At 49.3% G+C, this 20813-nt stretch overlaps 1 protein-coding gene across 3 annotated transcripts; it reads right to left on the bottom strand.

Moving 5' to 3' along the window:
* Positions 1-1627: 1627 nt before the first annotated feature.
* Positions 1628-19659, bottom strand: ASXL1 (ASXL transcriptional regulator 1). Of its 3 annotated transcripts, none has more exons than XM_068207702.1 (12): positions 19488-19659; positions 14808-14890; positions 11721-11829; positions 10522-10642; positions 10353-10447; positions 9924-10017; positions 9501-9653; positions 8939-9102; positions 8745-8841; positions 8206-8311; positions 7196-7811; positions 1628-6483 (listed from the first exon to the last, which is right to left on the bottom strand). In XM_068207702.1, the coding sequence occupies exons 1-12, from the start codon at positions 19545-19547 to the stop codon at positions 3613-3615; spliced, it is 4569 nt and encodes a 1522-aa protein (XP_068063803.1). In that variant the 5' UTR covers positions 19548-19659; the 3' UTR covers positions 1628-3612. The 3 variants fall into 3 exon arrangements, with proteins under 3 accessions (XP_068063803.1, XP_068063804.1, XP_068063805.1); XM_068207703.1 differs by having other exon boundaries at positions 19483-19616; XM_068207704.1 differs by lacking the exon at positions 19488-19659 and adding an exon at positions 15336-15935.
* Between the last annotated feature and the right edge of the window lie 1154 nt (positions 19660-20813).

A 20813-nucleotide genomic window follows, 5' to 3' on the forward strand; every position in this document is an offset into this window, starting at 1 on the left:
AGCTTTATTCACTAAGTATAATAAACCTTTGCATCCATAACTGTTCCTCTTCAAGCGCTGTATAGATACCATCTCCTGGTTTGATCATCAGGAGACCCAGAGGGTCCAAGGGGTTGGCAGCTTCCGTGGAAATGCAGCTGCCCAGGGGTGTGGGGATGCTGGCGGGGCAGGCGGGTGGGCTGCCCCTTCCTGGGATTTGCTGCGGCTGCAGCCGGGAGCGAGGCCAGAGGACCCCACCTGAATGTTTGTGCTTGTAAACGATCACCTGGGACAGCACATCCCAAATGGAGCATCCATAGAACTCACTAATGTCTGACAGCACAGCACCAGTGGCTGTGTCCCTGACACTGTCGGGTCTATGGCTGAGCCTCTGGCTGAGCTTTGCTTCCACATTTCCAAGGAAGCATGGGAGAGGGCTAGCCACAGGGATAAGCAGTGCTGGGCCACAGCAGCTGCAAACCAGTTGGCATCACCTGCTGAGGCTTCCACAGCCCCCTGGCCAGACTGATTCAGGATGTCCCCATGCCTGCAGATGGCCCCACCAAACTCGGCAGAGCCAGAGCCAAACAGCAGCCGGGCTGGGAGAGAGAAAATCTGTTACTTGGCACACAAATATCACAGAGAGAAAAAAAAAGAAAAGCGTATTGCTCTTCGTGAAATTCTGATGTTAATGGGTTTTACTCTTGAAACCCCCAAGCTCCCCTATTCCAGAGGCAGCTAATCCTGATGCCATCACCCCCCACCCCAATAAAACAGGAAAGGATTAAATACCGAGTTTTAAAGCTTGGCCAAGTAACAACTCTTCTAATTTTTTGCATTCCCTGTATTTAGCTTTTTTAGATTATCCAGGTATTCTGTGTGCAGACAGCCTGCCAGAGTCAGAACATCAATGAGCCACCAAAAACCACAGAAGCCTTTTCTCACCCCAAATGCTGGTGCTGGACCATCTGCTGCCCCAGCCCCAGCTCGTGTGAGGCCATCGCTGCTGTTCTGCAACGGCAGCGCTGAGGAATGCCAGGAAGTCAGGGATTGTGTCACCACAGATCTCAGCACTCCCACAGCCCCAGGCAGGAGATCCCTGCTCGCCCTGCAGAACCCAGGCACATGAATCATAATTCATGTTATTTCCTTACTGCCCAGAAAAGAGAAAGGACTCGGCCATAAAGTGAGTTTCCAAGTAGTTTCAATCAACTGTAATTGGTATCACATTTATGCTCTTGAGAAACATTTTTAGTCCATTTATCCAACAATGAGGGCAGTAACAGCAGGACCTGCCCTGGGACTGGGAAAAGTCTCAGTGCTGCTGCCCACTGATATTACCCCAGGAGGGCAGGGAGCCCCTGTGACTGTGGGGGGGGTCCCACAGTGTCCCACAACCCCCGTGGCTCTGAGCCTCCAGGGTGTCCATTCCCCAAGAGCCACACAGCATCTCTGCAGGAGCTGCACCATCTTCAGTGCTCTCTAAATGCATAAAACCAGATTTAACAAAGCCAAGCAGCAACACAGCCCCTCCCCTCAGTGACTTGAGCAGCGCTCTGGAACAGCTGCAGTTAAAAGAGAGGAAAGGAAAAGCCACACTGCCTTAGAATGGAGGAGGATTTCAGAAAAAGGACTGAAACCACACAAGCAGATTTTACAGTGTTTATTTTTCCAATAGCACAAGGGACAGACACGAGCAGGCCCCCCCGAGGGCTCTGCCCCCCAGACCAGTCCGAGCTGAACACTGCAGTGGCCCCCCAGGAGGCAGAGCCAGCCCCCTGCTCCGCTCCCCATCTTTGGTAAGCAGGTTCCACACCTCCGCTCGCCCCCACCGGCACCGCAGCCCTGCCCAGGCCGGGGTGCCGCTGCACCGGGCTCTCATTCTCCTGGGATGAGGCTGGTAGATGCACTGAGGATCAAACCATCTCAGGGACTGAACTTGTTCCACCCCTCACGATTGTGGCTGAAAGAGGAACTTGCACGGCTGAAAGAAAGTGCATGGTGAAGGGAGGTAGGATGGAGCTGGAAAAGGGACGAGAAGAAAAAAATGAAAATAAACTCCCTAAAATTCTTGCTACTGCCCGCTTGAATAAGCCAGCGGCTTCTCCCCCTCACTGAAGCAATTAACTCTTGATTAGGAATTGCTCCAAAGAGGAAGAGAACTGCAGTTTTGCTCTCCCTCTCTGGATGCACATGGATGTTCGTTCACCTCCTTGCAGTGCAGGTACAGCCATGCCCTGCGAGCTCAGGTGCAGCAAGAGCTGGCAAGAGCTTAAATGAGCAATGGGGGAGTGAGCTCGGCTCAGCAAATCCCACCTGGCCATCCTTGAGCCTGCACAGCACAGTCCAGCCGGGCACCACGGGCACAGGGAGGCTGTTGGAACCAAGACCCCAGTGTGGTGAGCCTCACGTCAGGCAAGACGGAATACAGTGGCTCTGACAATAACTAACACCACTTTAATGCAATACTGCTGTAGAGCCTGGAAATCCAAGGAAGAAAAAAAAAAAAAGACCCCTTTATGCTCTATGTACATTACATCCATTTACAGAGTTGGCCAGTACTGTGTACAACATATAAATATATGATCAAACAGATGCAGAGAGGATACTTACAGGAGCCAAATAACTCACTTTATACATCCAAGAATGAAAATATATTAAAAAAGAAAAAAAAAAGGAAAATAAAAAATAGGAAAGAACACTGCTTTAAATGTTAGGTGATGGTCACACAGATGCACAGCTCGATGCTCGCAGGTGCTCAGCTGCTGTGGGGTTTCAGGTCCTCACCACAAAGCTGCAGTGCAGAGCTCACTGACCCTATCACTGAGCTCCAGGGAACCTCCAGTGTTCCACAGAAGTTTGTGGAAGTTGGCCAAAGGAGGCAGGCACAGCCGCTGGGCCAGTTCAGCCAGGAACAGTTCCCTGGCCACACAGCTTCCTGCAGGCAAGCAGAAGGCATTTGCTTGGCACTTGCCCCAAAATTTTTTTTCCTCTTCATCTTGCATCCTCCACGTGGGTTCCATGTGGCACATGGTGGGCTGTACACGGCTCCACAACCACCTGCAGAGCACATCCCTGGGCATCACATCCTGCTGCAGCATCCAAAGACTGCATGGGACCATCACTGCAGGGCAGCTCTTCTGCTTACACTCACTGCACAGCAGCACTTCCCACACAAACTGGGAATGGAGATGGCAGAAGGGGAGAGTGGAAGACTGTAGGGCCTCACCTTGTGCAGCCCTGAAACAGCAAACACCATCTTCCAGTTCCTTTGGATGTAAGGATTTCCTCCACAGAAGGTCCAGGGATTGCCACAGCGAACGGCCTCTCCCCCCGGCGTCAGCCTCAGCGCGATACCAGAGCACAGCTGGAATTTCCATGATAGCAGGAAGCAGCAGGATCACTCCCATGGGGCACAGCCCACCCAGAGCAGGGTGTCCCCATGAGCAGGAATGAGCTCTGCACTGTCGACCTCCGTAGGAAGGCAGCTCAACGTTCCTCACCAAAACAAAGTGTAACAGCGTTTCTACTATGAACAGAGAGTACTTTGTGTACTTTGTGTACAGGCGTTAGGATCAGTCCTTATCAAAATACACACACTGAATATACAACCTGTCCCATGGCCATAATTTATTATCTCACCACAAGGCACAATACACAGAGCTTAGAGGGTCCTATACAGTCGTCGTGGCAGAAGGCGCCGCAGCCTTTGCACATGATCATGGCTTTGAGGCTGCAGGAGCACTGGAACGAGATCTCGTCGACGCTGCTGCTGTCAGCAAACATCTGCACAGCCAGGGCCGTGTTCCGGCTCGCAGCAAAGTTCGCTTTGTGGGTGAGCTGCACCACGCTCCCAGCAAGGCCTCGGGGGAAAGCCGGAGTGTTGGATGAATAATTAAAGCTGGTGGAATTAAGCTGCAGCTTTGAAAGCTTCCCATAAAACGCTTGCTTGATATTGAGCTGAGAGGGGATGGATGAAGGCTCCAAAGGGTGACACTGTCCTTTTCCTGGATCCCTTGAAAACTTAAAGAAGGGCCAGTCCATGACCAGTGGATCTCTCCGTGTGTGCCCGGCCAGTTCTGTGGGCTGCTGGGCCACATCCCCCCGGTTCTCCGCATTACTCTTGGCTGGGCTGCCACACACCAGCACCTTCTCACTTCTGATTCCTCCTGGGGTGCTGCTGTGCTGCTTTGAAGTCCATTCCTCCCTGGCAGCTGGGATTCCTTCTCCCAGTGCACAGCCCTTGTCCAAGGGAATCTGTTTGCCAGGGGACAAGGTTTCCATGGCTGAACTGTGTTCCAAAGCCCTGGAGTGCTGCAGCCTCACGCTGGGGCTGGAAGGAAAACCAGAACCAAAGAGCTTTTTGCCTTGAACCCCACCATAGTTTTTATTGACTAATGCATCTCCTGTCTGGTTTGGTCCAAGAGAAGTTACACCTGGAGATAAAAACCGAGGCTCTGTAGAGGCATTCAGCTTCTCCGGACTTTCACTCGCCGTGACACTTGCTAATGGGTTGTGCTGTGGCATCTGGTGGACCTTGGGCAACTCCTTCTGCTCCTCAAAACTACAGGAAGAAAATGTTCTTTCCCGAGGGTCCACATCTTCAGACTTCAGAGAGGCACTTGCCACGTTTGCCAGTTGGTCTTGGCAGCTTAAAGTCAAACCAACTTTGGAATGTTTTTCAGGGATAGCCTGATCCTCTACACCCTCTGCTCTAGGCAATGCTGCTCCTGATCCACAGGTTTTTTCCTGGGAATCTATGGAAGATCTCACTGAGCGAACATCATCGCTCCTGCTTTGGGCACTCGTCTTTATTCCTAGATCTGGAGAAGATTCTTTGCCAAAACAGTGACCGCTGTCCAGTTGTAGGGAGAGGTTTTCTGACTGCTTCTGCAGCACTGGCTGTGCAATTTCCAGCTTGATGTTGACGTGCGACACTGGGAGAACTTCTTCCAGTGGAAGCTTCCCTTTCAGCAACTGCATCACTAAAGGGTTGTTGGTCTCGATGGAGGACATGGGCCGAGCAGAGCTGGCCGGATGCTCGGTTTTTTGGGGTCCCCACCTCTGAGGTGGGGGTGCAACCAAGTCCCCAGAACAGGCTGGACTCTCCGTCTCCACAGACAATTTTGACCTAATCCCACTGCTCTTCTCACTGCTGCTGTGATAGGAAGAGCCTTTCCCAGCCACCTCCCTACAGGTGACACTTCTGAAACACATCTCCACCTCCACATTCTCATCAGCCATGTCCCCTTCCCAATCGGAAGCAGTGTCTGTTGTTTCACTGTGTGTACTCTGTATTTCTTCATCTCCACTTCTCTTCAACTCCTGAGTCTCTCCCAGGGGCTGATGTATGTTTTCTGGTTTGGTTCCGGGGCACCTCTTCCTTGGCTGCAGGAGTTTTTCAGAGGTATCTATCCTGTTCTGAGAAATAAAGTCACCATGCACAGAGGGCTGCAGTAGAGCCTCTGCCTTTTGTTCCTCATTACTCAGCTTGCCATCACTGCCTTTCCCTGCCTGCAGCTGTGCAGCGTCACACCCTGCAGGGATCACTTTCTTCACTCCAACAGTCACCGTTTTGGAGGTATTATCAGCACCACATTTTTCCAGAAATGTTTGGGAGTTGTTGTATCTAAAACCAGACACCTTTTCTGGATCATGGCGTTCTGTGACACATGATGACAATTCTGGTGGAAAAGGACAACTGGAGGAATTTTGCTTTACATCAGAAGGATAATCCAGCTGTATGGTGGGAGCACCAACATCTCTGAGTTCCACCACAGCCCTGTGTCCCGTGGGACTGACCCCAGCTCCCTGCCCCCCAGAACACGACAGACTGGTCACCACAGGAACCACACATCCCAGCTTTGTGCTCTGCTGTGATACAGCACAAGATGGGAGCTCGGTCCTTGGGTCATGGAGGAGCTGCTCAGGACTCTCCTCCTGCCTCTCAGGAGTTGCATTGTCCAAAGATGACACATTCAGAGAACCACAGAACGGCCTCCTGGGTGACCCATCACCAGGCTGAGTGTCCCCTGACCCTGTGGCACAGCTCGGAACGCTGCTCCTTTCGCTTTTTGAGGAAGAGTGATCTTGTCTGGAAGAGAGGCAGGAATTCACGCTGGCTTCCTGAGCAGCCCCTTTGGAGTCAGCCTTCCCTCCGCTCAGATGAACAGACAGCTGTAGTTGTGCTCGCTGTAGATCTGACGCACGTTTTCCGTGAGCTCTCTTGGATCTCCTGTGCTGGGAACGACTGCTGGATTCTCCTCCACTGCCTCCTTCATCGGTGCCTCTCCCCCCGCCGGGGCCGCCCCCTCCTCCGATGGCGGCGGTGGCGGCTTCGCGCTGGGCTCGGGCTTGCAGAGCACGGGCCTTAATGTCTGCGAGGGTCCGGGCCCCGGGCCGGCCCCGGCCGGAGGGCTCCGTGCTGGGGATGATCCGGGGGCAGATCTGGTAAGCGGGCTGACCTTTAACCACCCAGGGTGGTTTAATACGTGAAAGTTGAATCTGAAAGAAAGGGAAATGCGGTAAGTTCTAACACCGACCACCTCCAGTGAAGCGTGTTTTACTGGCAACTGCTCTTCACCAATCTTAGCACAAAAATTCAACAAAAATTTCAACTTAGAAACTAATTTGGGCAGAGAAGCAGCATGGTCCCAACAAGCTCTGCTCTGTGATCTGTAAAACTCAGCTCACACTAATATTGTTTTACCAGAGCCTGCAGGCAAATATGAAAGAAGTTATTTATATTCATGTCTTCAGAGATCAAACTGGTCTTCTCTAAACCAGGATGACTGCCCTGAAGCTACTAAAATGGTTATCCTGGTCAAAATGGGAAAAGTCAGGAGGAACACTGAGATTCTGTCCAAAAGCAAAGGAAAAGACTCAGAAACTATACAGGATAAAGAAGACGATTTCAAGGTCTTTTGCAGTCAGTCAGCTCATTTCAGGCGGTGTTTCTGTAGCCACAGAAATGCAAATGAAGGGAGTAAGTCAAGGTTACCCTGTGCTCTTGTGCAAAGACCTTGGGATGATTTTCCATTCTTTGCCTGTCTAAATACAACAGCAAGCCGTGGCAGTCAGAGGCACTTCACCAGCTCTACCAATGAAACCCTTCGACTCCCTCCCTTAAGATAGCAACACTTGACATTTTAATAATGTTTTGATATTACTGAGCACGGCAGCCCTGAGACACAGCAGCACTAAAGCTCTTTCTTACCCGGATGGGTGGGACTTTGGGCTCCTCTTTAGTAGGCTGTGGCTTTTCTGGGTGAACACTTTCAATTGTGTTACGAAAGGACTGACGATCTTCAAGCCGGGGCTTCTTTTCGGGGAAGGACGCAGAGGCCGCCTCCTCAAAGCTTTTCCTCTTCTGCTCCTTGGACTCCTGAGCAGAGTTCTCCTGGGGCAAACTGGGAATTCTGCTGGCAGCTGCCAATGATGGATCTTCTGATTTGCTGTTTGATTTGGAGGTCTCGGGAGAGAGGTGCAGTTCGGTACTCTCTGCCTTCAATCCTGCAGCCGAGGGGCTGGTCAGATCATCTTTCTTTAGGTCTGTCTCAGGCTTTGTCTCTTTATGAAGTGAGGGGTCTGGCCCCACTGGAGCAGGCTCTTTGGGAGTCTCCGTGTGCTCAGGTTCCCGCAGTCTGTACAGGCTCCTCCTGGCCCGGCACCGCAGGTCGGCCCGGGAGCGTTTCCGGAAGCGGCCGTCCCTCTGGCGCGTGGTCGGCCCGCGCGGTAGCCTTGCTTCTCCTTTAACAGACAGCTCTGTCCTGTTCTCAGCATCCTCCTGCACCGAATTCTGCGCCTGGGATTCTTCCTGGGTTAAGCCCAACCTATAAGGCAAACACAAAAGCCAGCTAAAAGATAAACCCCAATTTCAGGGTTACTGAATAGTGCCAGCATGGGCAGAGAGTCATCTAAGCCTCATTAACTCACCCTGCAAGGGGAGAACTCACACATTCCACATTGCTATCACATGGAATGAGAAAAAACCCCCAGAAATTTGTAAGGGAAAACACCATAAACTTTTCTTGGAAACAAAAGAGGTTACAAAATTCAGCTGAACACAGCCAATTCCACTAAGGATTTTCCCAGAACAACAGCTGGAACAATTCACCCCACAACCTGTGCTTTTCAAGGAGTTTATGCTGCATCTGCTCAGGTACCCACAAACAGAAACACACTCTGCCACCTGCATGAACATGGATAAAACAGGACATTTCTCACTTTTGCCCATAGTAGTCCTCGAAGAACTTCTCTTTCCATTGCTCCACTCTCTTTTCCTTTTCCATCTCCTGCCGGATTCGAACTTGCATCTCATGGGTGAATTCACCTACGTGGAAGCAAGAGACTGGAAATCAGTTCCAAACAAAACTCATTCTGCAAATGCAGCCTCTAGTGTTTGAACAGTACAGCAGCTAAATATATGAAAGGCAGACCTGCTGTTAACACCCTGCTCCCCATCCCACTCTGGATCCACGTGCTGCCTCTGGTTCCAGAAAAAAATCACATTTTAACAGACAGGCCACCATTTAAGGAAAAATAAGTCTGGCACTACTTACACCTTCAGCACTTAGTGCTGAAGGTCCTATGGTACCAAAAGAATTTGTATCTTTGATTTTGAACACAAAAAAAGTTGGGGGCAACACAGCTAGATACGCAGCAAAGCTGTACTAAGTTCCCACTCATTAGCTGCAAAAGAAAACAAAAAATCCTACAAAATGAGCAGCTATTCCCCAGGCACTCAGGAAAGCAAAGCCACTCACCGTCAGCGAGCCGCTCCCTCCAGCTCTGTGCAGCGTGGGTGAAGAACTCGTTGTTCAGAGCGCTGCCACTGAGGCGCATCAGCCCATCAGCCCCCACCTAGCAGGACAGACCCAGGACAAACAGAACACATCTGCTCCAGCTGTTCCACACTGACGAGGTAATCAGGGAAGGGAAAACACCTGAGTGCTCATACCTGTCTATCAACTTCAGGCAGGAGGTAAAGCAGCTGCTGCTGGAAGTGTGATGGAAGCGCGTTAAAGGTCCTGGAGTTGATCAGCGCTCGCAGGTTCGTGTTGACAAGGATGGAGCCTGGGGTTTCAAAGTCAATATCCTCGCCCCTGTTCCGTTTCATTTGTCCTGGAGTTTAAGGACAGGGAAATAAAATTAAAATTGTTGTACAAAAGTATTTCAGCGTTATGGGCTGAAATTTGTGCCAAGCTACAACAACAAAAGAAGCGAGAGAGATGATAAAGACTGCAGTATTCAACTGTGAAGAATGACTCTCCAGCGCAGTAATTAATAAACCCACATCTGGAATTCTGACATGAGGTCACAGTTTTGCCATATTCAGGTACGATTCTCAATGCTGCTCTTCAGACCAGGCAAACTTTTAAACAATTCTATCACTAACACTTAAGGTGGAAAGCCTGGCTTGTGACCTCAGGTCATCAAATGCCTCCTGGTGCTCTTTTCTCAGATACTCTTGGACTTCACCATCACCAATTATTCTTCCACCTTTACCCAGGAGCACATACCAGCTGTGGGCTTTCGGATGCCCCTCAGCAGCTGTGGAGGATCCCTGTTTATCTCTGTCCTACTGCGCAGGCTGGTTTTGCACAGGGCCAAGGAGCTGCTGCTGCTGCTGGATGTGCTGCTGCTCTCCCCATCAGCATGCCTTCCTGTGAAGCCTAAATGTAAAACAACATCATAAAAATATGCAAAGAACAGTCAAAGCCCAGCTGGGAGAGTGGTTTAACATACGGGAATTCTCTGTAACTAACAAGTCTGCTACAGGGTATTGCCCAGGTACCAGCTATTTTGAGTGAGTTATACACAACTCTGCAGTCTCACTCTTTCTCAGCAGGTGTTACAGAAATCCTCAGGCAAACACAGATGACTGGGGACCGACTGAGAGAAATCTGTGAGGTCATTAGGACCCTCCCCAAAGCCATGCTCACCTGAGGCAGACTCCATGTGTGCCCCGTTTACTTTCAGTGGGGTTAACACCACCCGTGGCAGCATCACACCTGTCTTCTTCTTCTGTTTGGTTGTCTGCAGACCAGAGAGAAACCAAAAACAAAACAAGGGAATTAAGGCATTATGGAAGAGTATAGTAATCTTCTAAGCAGCATGTTCTTCAGTGAAAGGGCTGCCTGATTCCTCCTAGCTGAATCTTCAGGCAACACTACATTTAGGACTAGCAGAGAATTCAAAATTGTCTTCCCATACATGATCCCCCACCATCCTGCCACTTCTGGTCCAACAAGAAGACTCGTAACTATCTCTGAGGCACTTATGCACAAATAGTCCCTGTCCTACCACCCCAACAGTAATGAAAGTTCCCCTTGAGAGGCTTCATCCTTCCCATTAGTCCCTCCTTTTCCTACCTGGGAAGCAGTTCTGTAGCTCTCCCTGGTAGCAGGTCCCTTGCTCTGAGATTCAGTGGAACATGAGGCGTTAGAAGAAGTTTCATCAAGAGACACTGAAAGAGATGAGCTCTCAGTCAGGCACAGAAGTAGGTCCTGGAGTTTAAGGTTAATGTCACCAGACACTTACCATCATTGTCACCACTCACAGTGCTGGCTTCGTTGGACCCACAGCTTTCTGCATCTGCTGTGTCCTCCAGCTCCTCCCCTTCTGGCACTGACAGGCTCCGGGACCACTGCAAGGCATCTTTCTAGAGGGGGAACAGAACTGGGGTGGCTACAGCCCTCCCTCTCTCCCAAGTCTACACCAATGGGACCAGACAGTTAACTGGACATACTTTAACCTTCAACTTTTTCCCTATTTTAATCCTTGATGCAGAGAGGTATTTTAAAGCACATTTGGGCTCATAGCGGAACCTAAACTCTAGGAGCACTCCATAGCCCCTTCCTAGACAAGCACATATCCAAAATATCAGCTTAATAATAATTAACTTAATAGAAATATTCATAATATGTCATCATTTTCTGTAAGTACTGAGTTCATATTAAAGAGAAGCATCTAACTATGAAAGAACAAGTAACATCAGAGTGGCCAAACACTAAGACAGCAAGATTAGGAGATGTATTTCCTACTTGTACAATAAAAATCATTTCAATGCCATCTATTTTCAGCAAAATGCATCAATTCAACAGGATTTTCTACCAGCAGAAAAAAGATGGAAATGAAGTAGCTGAGATCTATCAAGTTGATATTTATCAGGGAATCCAACAGTACAAAACAATGCAAAAGAAAAGTTCAAGACCAGAAACATTTTCAATATTTAATATTACTGTAACAATAAACTAAAAATAAAAAAGTATTCCAGAGAGATTTCAAGATCTGAGGAAAATATTAATGTAAAATAACACGGAATGTAGTGGAACACAGAACAAGCAGCCAGAAGAATGAATATACATTTTCCTATCAAGATTTTACTTGTCGCTACAAGCTCTTGGACCAAATCCTTGGTTGGCTGTTTTCCCTTGGGGCTGGCAGCAAGGGAGTGCACAGATCTGTTCTGATGAACAGCCACCTGAGCTGGACACCAGGTACTGCAGTAAGAGGCTTCATCTTGCCTATGCAATTCAAGAAATAATACCTGGGTTTTTTTTAACGAATTTATCATATATGGCTGAATACAGCTGAAAGGTACAAGCTCCAAGAAAATAATGAATTCCAGACCCTCTCTCACATGATGATCTCACTGCTCATGATGCTCAAACTGAGCCCTGCACAAGGAGCAGAACTCACCCCTGGGCCCTCAGCTGGGAGCAGAGCTCAGCATTTACCTTGAGTGTGAAAAGGCTGATGCGTCCAGGCAGTTTGTAAAAGAGCCCATCCCCTCCCCGGGAATTGGAGTGGAGCATGGCATTGAGGCAGGCCAGGGGAGATGTGCCACTGCAACAGAGACAGAGAAAGGAGAGAGATTAAGAAACAGATTATCAAGAAAACAGCCTGATTAAATGGGCATCCTTTAGCTGATGAGGGGAACAGAGGTGATGCTATTAACTTTATGGGACAGGCACTTCAGTCAGAACAGCGTCACTGGTTTCATTCTGACCTGTACATCAGCCTTGCACATCACAGCAAACAGCAAATGTGACACTAATTTTAAAGCTATCCTCGTCTGTTTTCAGACATTTCTAACTTTTATTACCTGTTTCCTCCCCTCATTTCCTGGAATCCTTCAATGTTGGATTGACTTTATAAAACCCCCAGATATATTGAGCAGTAGAAAGATGTAATAAACTGTAGATACACATGTTACTAGAATGTTTCCCTGACCAAGCTACTTGAGCAGAGCTTGATACAAAGGCTCTGATGCTCTCATTTCTTAATTCCTACATAATTTCCTGGTTAAAGCCCCATCCTACACTCACACTGATGGAACTGCTATGCCACATAATATGGTGTTTTCCAGTAAGTCCCACATGTACGGGCAGAAAGTTGTCTGGAAGACACATTACAGCACTATTGACTGCATTCCTACTAAAAGTGAAACTAAAAACTGGACTGAGATAAAATATTTCAAAGAAAATCATTGTCAAATTGAAAACATAGAAAAATTTCTGTTTCCACTGTGTATGTGCTTGGGTTTTGGACATTTCTTCACATGCCACAGCAACAGGCAAAGTTACCCTGTATCACTTTCAGATCATATTAACAAAATTTCCAGCCTTCTGTCCTGTTAGACAGTATTTTCCCCTCTGTGTTTACCAGACACTCCAAGCACACTCACCAGCCACAGAGCTCTCTTAAAACAGCAAACTAAGTCATTTTCCCCGGAACAACAAAAAAAACACAAGCAGTTAAAACTCTACCAGGAGCTAAACTCAGCATGGTACTGGCTCATGGGAATGTCAGTGCCTGGTATGGAACACAGCCCTCCCAGCAGAGCAGCATGACCCCCCAACCAGGGAGCCCCACCTCAGAATTAATTCAGAAGGAAAAACATCTCAAGGCACTGAGCTATTTCCTTCAGGAAATGGAGTTTCAGGAAGAGCTTCTATACAAGCACCAGCAAAGCTGGCTGCACGTTCAGCCAGGCAGGCTCACTGCCTTTATTCTGCAAACAATCACGCTCTGAAGAAAACAATCTTTTCTTAAGCAGAGAATTAATGACCAGGGAAGGAAAAGCAGATATCCCAAGGGAAACCATCGACCTTTAAAGGAATGAGTTAGGTTTGTGGGATTGAACATGACACATGTTCCAAAGTCTGGTCTTTACTTACACAGTGTGACAGGTCACTTGTAAAAACTGGGAAAGCACAGGATAATTTATGTGTGTGAAGAGCCCTGCTATTATCTTTGGCAGGGGACAGCCTGTGCACAGAGATCTTCAACTGCCTGCTTAGGTAACAGGACTTACGTGAGAGAGTTGTAGAAGACTGATTAAAGCAAAGCTCCTCTTATGAAGATCCTCATTAAAATCTGTCTGAATTCTACTGAAACCACTGCCCATATCCAAATCAGAGAAGATCTCAGAAAGCATCACAGAATCACAGAACACAGGAGACACCTTCCACCAGATCAGGTTGCTCCAAGCCCTGTCCAGCCTGGCCTTGGAAACTTCCAAGAATGGAGTAGCCCCAGCTTCTCTGGGCAACTTGTACCATGACCTCATCAACTCACCTCACAGGGAAGAATTTTTTCCTAATATCCATTCTAATCTATTCTCCTTCACCTGAAGTCCATTGCCCCTTGTCCTACCACTACATGGCCCTGTGAAAAGTCCCTCCCCAGCCTTCTTGAAAGCCCATGAAAGGTGGGTGTTCCAACAGTTCCAAATCTGATGCAGCAGCACACGTCAGCCTCATGCCTCTCCAAACAACGGCAGGTCCCACACCCAACACCTCTGTAAACGTCGCTGATTTTCACTATTCAAAACACTACAGCTGTTTCCTGATTTCACACAAACAAGGAGCAGAAACAAGCTAACATTTAGGTCCCAAAAGAAATCAGTTTACCTTCTGTAGATGGGTAAAGTACAGGTTTGGGAAATGCAAACACCACAGTGAAAAACAGTCTACAGAAACAAAGGGAGGGAGAAGCAAGACTAGAAACAGTCCTTGCATCTGGATTTGTCAGAAGTCCATCCCTGGACAGCAGTTTTTCAAACTTCCTTTTTTTTTTTTTTTTTTTTTGCAGGCAGCAGTAACTGAGGCATTTGGACTATCACAGTTACCCACTTTCTTTGAGCTGCAAGACACTCTGTATTTCTACTACTGTCATGGAAACAGATGGAAGCTCACAGGAACTTAACCAAGGAAAGCAGTCTCCCACTTCTGCCCTTTCCAAGGCTTTGTATCAGGTTCTTTTCCACATGAAATCCACTCTGAGATGGGCATCTCCTCCTACAATGTCAAGAGCCACAACCGTGTGATGTGAGCTGCGCTCTCCTGGTGCTCAAGATTCTGAGCACAAGCCAGTGACAAGTCTCTTCTAAAACATGTCTGCTCTAGAAATGAGGCATCAGAGGAGATAAAACTTAAACTGTTCTCAAACTCAAGTCACAATAGCAGAAACTGCTGGGAGCTACTTATGTGAGAACCATGGGAGTGAGTGGTAAGTACAGCAAAATACAGGGGCCTGATCCGCAAGAGGCATTTACTCCACAATAGATGGATGAAGGGACTCTGTATATTATCTAAAAATCCAAGAACATCTTCCAGTTATTATCAGTGGGAAAAAAAAAAAAACCCTCACAATCTGTATATAAATGTCTGTACTGTCATCTGAAATTACCAGGCTGAAAAGAGAAAAAGGGAAGCAAAGTGGGCTGGGGATGAGGCAGAACTGTATGAAGCAACACCAGCCTTCATACACTGCCTCCCCCATGCTGCACACTGGTTTAGACAAAAATCATCAATACTAACCTCATTTCCTTTAGACCTTCAGCCTCTATGACCTGCAGAATCTGTTTTGGGGTCATAGGAGCATCTGAGTAATTTTCCAGCACCTGAAAAGACAGAAAGACCAAGTGTCATTAGAGAATTGGCTTCTGCATTCCCAGAACTACTCCATCAGCTGTGGCCCAGACCCAAAAATGTGCCCCTTCAAACTTGATTCACCTGCAAAGACACACAGTAAAATTTCAGGCTACCTCAAGATCCTGCTGAACATGGATCCTGCTGAACAAAAGGCTTCACCTTCATCTCTTCCCTAACTAACTGAAATATAAACATGGAGAGGAAAAAGCAGCAGAAATTGGCCTTGACCCCAAGGGAAGCTTTACCAGACTTCACCATACATTAGATGGAGCTGCTGCCACATAAACCTTCCAAACTGAACAGTGGTCAGTGACCCGTAACAGTGTAAAACCTTTTCCTACCTCTCCACAAAGTATCCAGTGTTTTTTTGTCACTGAAAGTATTACTGTGCAGCTATACAATCCAATACTGTACCTTCCTTAGATTACCGAATTAATTTCATCTTCACTCCATCCCAAGAAAGGAACCACAAGTTAAGAGTCAGAATTCATGTCAGAGAAGGACAGAATTCAGAAAAGGACAAAAAAAAACAGTAAAGGATTTGGGGAAAAAAAAAATCTGGCTAGAGACACTAAAAATACTTAAGAGGGCTTGCCTTTGACATAAAATGAAGAAAATCAGATATTAAAAGGCAACACAATAAATAACAACTCATGCTTTCATATATTATATCACGAATAGAATTGTCACTTATATACAAAGAAGTAGAGAAGTTATTACTTTCTTTTTTTTAAGCCTGTGGAACTTACTGCTCTGAAATGTCTAGAAGCAAAAACTCAAGGATTCAAAGAGAGGACCGGACATTTCTGTGGATAAGAAGATTATCCACATAAACAGGAAACAATGAGCAAAAATAAGCTGCAGTAGATGTAAACCACGCAGTTTCTTTGGGAGCAGATTACCCTACAGCTGCTGACCACGCGCCGGCTCCTGCGCCTTCCCCGGCAGCAGACGGTGCTGCTCTTGGAATGCAAAGGCACCCAGCTCCACAGACCCGGGGCCACGAGCAAAAAGAGGCTGAGACAAGCACAGGCCATAGCCTGGAACAGGCATGGAAAGCAGCAACAGGAATTCACTCAGGAACTTTTTGATCATAACCATGGTCTAAATTCCCCCAGCTTCATGGCCACACGACGTACAGCCCTGGTGTCATTTGCCCCCATGTCTTAGGAGTCTGCCACACGGTGCTGTCTCTCAGTATGACTCGTGTGGGAAGCCAGAGGAAGGACCTAGATGCCCCATTTCTATCAGTAACATCTAGAAGTGAGTCACTGCAGCAGCCACGCCAACGGGACATGAGCAAAATCACCCAAAGTTGTGCAGGCCAACGTTTACACCCCAGACCATCTCCACCCTCTACAAGTAACAAAAAATCCAAGTGCAGTTCTGCACTTCAACTGTGTCTTGTGATATGGCTGGGCTGGACAGGGCTTGGAGCAGCCTGGACTAGTGGAAATTGTCCCTGCCTGTGGCAGGGGGGTGGAACAAGATGATCTTTAAAGGTCCTTCCAATCTAAGCCCTGATTCTACAAATTGAATTTTTCAAATCATATCCACCCTACCCTACAGGTATTCTGCAGATGTTTGAAGCTCACAAGCTTCTGAGAATGAGGTAAGAATCTCATGGGGAAGAGAATTAGAGAACTAACTTGAGTTAAAACCCAATGAAAACACAAAGAGTGTAAAGAAAAATCAAAGCAAGTGATGAACCATATTCAGAGAGAGTAAACTAATTAAATTCCATACAGCTCTATCACACTTTTTCCTCCCTCCATAGGTTATGAGGTCTCCATGCCTCCCTCCTGAGCTGTCACCCCATCACTCAAAGGCTACAGACAGCTGACACGGGGAAACTCATTGCTCCCGAGCCAAGTGTGATCTGCAAAATACAACATATCTGTTCCAAAAAATCAGGGAATTATTCAAACCTCTCTCCAGTGACAGACACAGCAAGTGAAGTATGTGGCCTAAAACTGAGCACAAAGGAGCATTTACATACGGATAAAAGAATCTATGCTCAGGGGAACAATTTCCAATCAAGAGCTGTAGTAAGTATACAGAGCACTTAATGGAAGAACTGGAGGAGAGGAATCTGCAAGCTTTAGACACCAAATCCCAGTCTCCAGCACTGCCCCTTCTATCCCTCTCCAACCTGACACTCCCAGAGCTTCAACTTCAATAGTGGCTATACCTCACCTCCAAAACAGAATTTTCCCCCTCCACTATTTATAACAGTGGTAGCTGAGGGCTCCTATGCTCCTAATTATGGAAGTTTCTATCACTTCCTCAATTTACTGGTCATCTAGCTCTGACAGCACTTGTGGGATCCTGCCATGGCTTTGGGCATCCAGATGAACTTTAAAGTTTATTTTATGGAACGTGCAGAGTTTTGGCTCTGCAGGAGAAGCAACACTGAAGAACATTTTTGCCTGTGATTCTCAGAAACGTTGAGCAGAATACAAAATACACCAGCACACGTCAGAGAGGGAAATTAAAAGCATTTGACAGGGAGCATGTGTAAGCCTAGTGTGAAATAAAGATCTATTTTTAGTGGATTTACAATCAGTCCTGCAAGCTGGAGTGCAGCTACGCAACTGTAGGTCTCTTTAAGTGGATAATCTAGTATGAGATCGGTCTATTTCTGGTTCATCAATGGCTCTAAGATGCTGCTGAGGCTTAGACATCTCATGCACCCACCGTGCCCGAGGTCCTGGCCAGAAGACAGGTGAGAGGAACTGTGTGAAGAAATGCCTTCCCCATCACACAAGGGTGAGGAAGTGTATTAGGTGACTGTTTTAGAGTTACAGTCTCATGTGCTGCTTTAGGCAGCCTATAAATATTGATTTTTTTTCACCTGTCAGGGCTCAGGAGGTTTCAATGAGCTGACTTTGTGCAAGGACACATAACACAGCCTCTGCCCCCAGGGTCACCTGCCAGGAAAGCATCCCTGCCATCTGCAGTGACACACCTGGTTCAAAGAACCTGGATCCCAAGAAGAAATGCAGGATGGAGAATGAGACCACCAGGCTCCTGCTGTGAAGTCCCACAGCAGCTGCCTTATGCCCTTCTCCAGTTTTTCAAGCAAAGCCACGTGGGTCTAAAATATTATCATTTACACACAAAAGATGATGCAAGTTGCTGGAAGTCAGATGCTTGTCTGATTAGGTTTTCTCCTGGCAAGCAGTAGGAAAACACTCCAATAGCCAAAAAAAATCTTACTCAGAAGCACCAAGAGTTATCCTGAACATCCTCAGTACAAGACATGAGCCTCATTGGACTCACCCACACTGTTCCTTCTGAATGTTTACATGCTTCAATACATAACCTGGGCTGGCAAAACCAAAATACACACAACAGAAAAAACAAGGAAACAAACCACCCTCAAGCGCTATAAATCCATTTCTGCACAAGTCCAGGGGCTACACAGAAGGAACACATGTATCCTCACGAGTTGTACACCACTGACAGGGCTACGGGGAGGAACCACGGGATCTATTTCCATCCAAGTAGCTGGATCATCCCTCACTCCATCCCTGGCACTGCTGTACCTGTGTCACTGGGTCACCAGGAGAGAGCCAGCTCCTTCCACCCAAATGCCAGCCAGCCAGCCTAAACACCTCAGCATGCAGCCCTTAAATCAAACCTCTCACTAGCTCACTGAAAGAAACTGGAGTTATTTTTCTTTTTTGGATTTCCTACTTCATAACTGAGGTTCAAGCCAGATCCAGCTCAAAGGCTTCACAGAGGGAAGTCACCTTCTTCCCACTTCAACAGTCCAACGACAGCAGCATTCCCACAGACACCACCAGAGCAGAGCTGGGCTTGGAAGTTGAAGCCTTCAACAAGGAGATTCTTTAAGACAAAAGGACTGAGACATCTCCATGGCCACGTCTCCTAAACCCAAAAGTGACCAAATACGGGCTGATTCAGGGATGTTCAGTCCAGCTGCTGCTACAGCAGCCCAGCACACGCCACCGGCCCTCGGGCGCTGCCGGTGCACAGAAGGACCCCGCACCCTCGGTAATTAAACCAGAAACTTTTGACAGCGGCCGTGCCCTCTCCTGAGGCTCCGGTTCCACCCACAGAGCTTGAAAACCATCTGAAAGGAAGAGAATGAGCGGAGCCGCTCCCGCAGCCCTGCCCGGCACGCAGGGAACCGCTGCGGGTCGGCACCTCCCGCGTCCCATCCCGGGACCGGCTGCAGCCCCGCCCGGCGGGAGGCGGCGGAGGCCGCTGGGACCCCCGGGGGGCGGGCAGCTCGCCACTGAGGGCCGGGGGCCGCGCTCGCACCTTCGTCCCACCGGGCTGAGGAAGAAAAACAACCGTGCAGCAGACCCCGGCCGCAGCGGCCGGTGGGGGAACCGCGGGAAGCCGCGGGACCGGGCGGGGAAACGGCAACACCGCCCGCGCCCTCCAGGCGGACCCGGCCCCCGCTTTTACCCCCTCAAACGCGATGGCGGCGGCGCCGCTGGCCCCGTTACTCGGGGAGGGGCCGGACGCGGCGGGGAGGCCCTGGGGCACGGTGGAGCCCCCGCGCCCCCTCCCTGGACGCCCCCCCGGCCTCACCAGGCGGGCGGCCTCGGCCCACGTGCGCTCCTTCTTCCTCCTCTGCTTCATCTCCTTCATCCTCCTCCTCCTCCTCCTCCTCCTCCTCCTCCCGCGCGGGCGGGCGCGGCGGGCGCGGACCGTTGGGCGCGCGGGCGGCAGGCGGGCGGCGGCGACCGGGGCGGGGTGGGCGCGGCGGGCGCGGCGGGCGGGGCGCGAGGCGGGGGCGACTCCGGGCGCTACGGGAGACGGCGGCGGCGGCGGCGGCTCGGGCCCGGCATAACAACGGGGTCAAAGGGCCGGGAGCGGGGCGGGGCGGCGGGGCCCAGCGACGGTGGCCGCGGCGGGACACGGAGGGACCGGAGGGGAGGGGCTGGAGGGGCGGGCCTGGGGCCGGTTTGAAGGAAAACAAACCGCAAGGACCGCCGGGAGTTGTAGTTTTCCTGCGTAGCCCCAGCGCAGCTCCGCAGTAGCCCGCGGACTACAAGTCCCGGCGGCCGCCGCGTCGCATGGCGGGAGAGGCCGCCGCCGCCGCATGGCCGCGGCAGGGAAGTAGCACCGCCCGGGCGGGGGGCGGCTGCTGGACCGAGCTGGAGCTGAGGGCTGCGGCCATCGCTCTTCCAGCTTCCCGGCTATCACAGAATCAATTAGGCTGGAAAAGACCTCTGAGATCAGCGAGTCCAACCTATGACCCAACACCACCATGTCCGCCAGAGCAGGGCGCTCAGGGCCACGTCCAGTCTTTCCTCAAACACCTCCAGGGACGGTGACTCCGCCACCTCCCTGGGCAGCGCCTTCCAATACCTAATGACCCTTCCTGTTAAGAAATTCTTCCTGATGTCCAAGCGAAACCTCCCCTGGCACAGTTTAACACTGTGTTCTCTTGTCACTGGTTGGCAGAAGAGCCTGACTCCCATCTGGCTACAGATGTTCCCAGAAGTGGAGAGTGCTAAGGTCACCCTGGAGCCTCCTTTTCTGGGGTAAACACGCCTGGCTCCTTCAGCCGCTCCTCACAGGACATGCGCTACAGACTCTTCCCCACCTTTGTTTCCATTCTCTGGATATCCTGGTTATATTCCAAGGCTCCTTCTCCCCACAGCACCAATAAAAGACTGGTTTAAATCAGCACCACCCATTGCAGTTACAAGCAAGGAAAAACCGAGGCCAGGGGCCCACCCTGGACTGGGATTCTGGCAGGGTTTCACCAGCACTTCTGGTTCCCAAGGTGCCACATGCAGGCATCAGCACCTTCTACTCGTATATATATACATATATACATACACACACACACACACATATATCACATTAGTCATTGTGGTTCTGCTCATAATTACATTTTCCCACTAA

The sequence above is a fragment of the Anomalospiza imberbis genome, chromosome 17, assembly GCF_031753505.1.
Source record: "Anomalospiza imberbis isolate Cuckoo-Finch-1a 21T00152 chromosome 17, ASM3175350v1, whole genome shotgun sequence".
Classification (NCBI taxonomy): Eukaryota; Metazoa; Chordata; class Aves; order Passeriformes; family Viduidae; genus Anomalospiza; species Anomalospiza imberbis.

Bases quoted from the DNA above. Each gene is read 5' to 3' on its own strand.
- ASXL1 (XM_068207702.1), bottom strand. From the start codon at position 19,547: ATGAAGGAGATGAAGCAGAGGAGGAAGAAGGAGCGCACGTGGGCCGAG. The intron at 10,018-10,352 runs GTAGGAAAAGGA...TCTGGTCTGCAG, and splicing joins GCTACAGAACTGCTTCCCAG to ACAACCAAACAGAAGAAGAA. The intron at 7,812-8,205 runs GTGAGAAATGTC...TTTGCCTTATAG, and splicing joins GAGGACTACTATGGGCAAAA to GTTGGGCTTAACCCAGGAAG.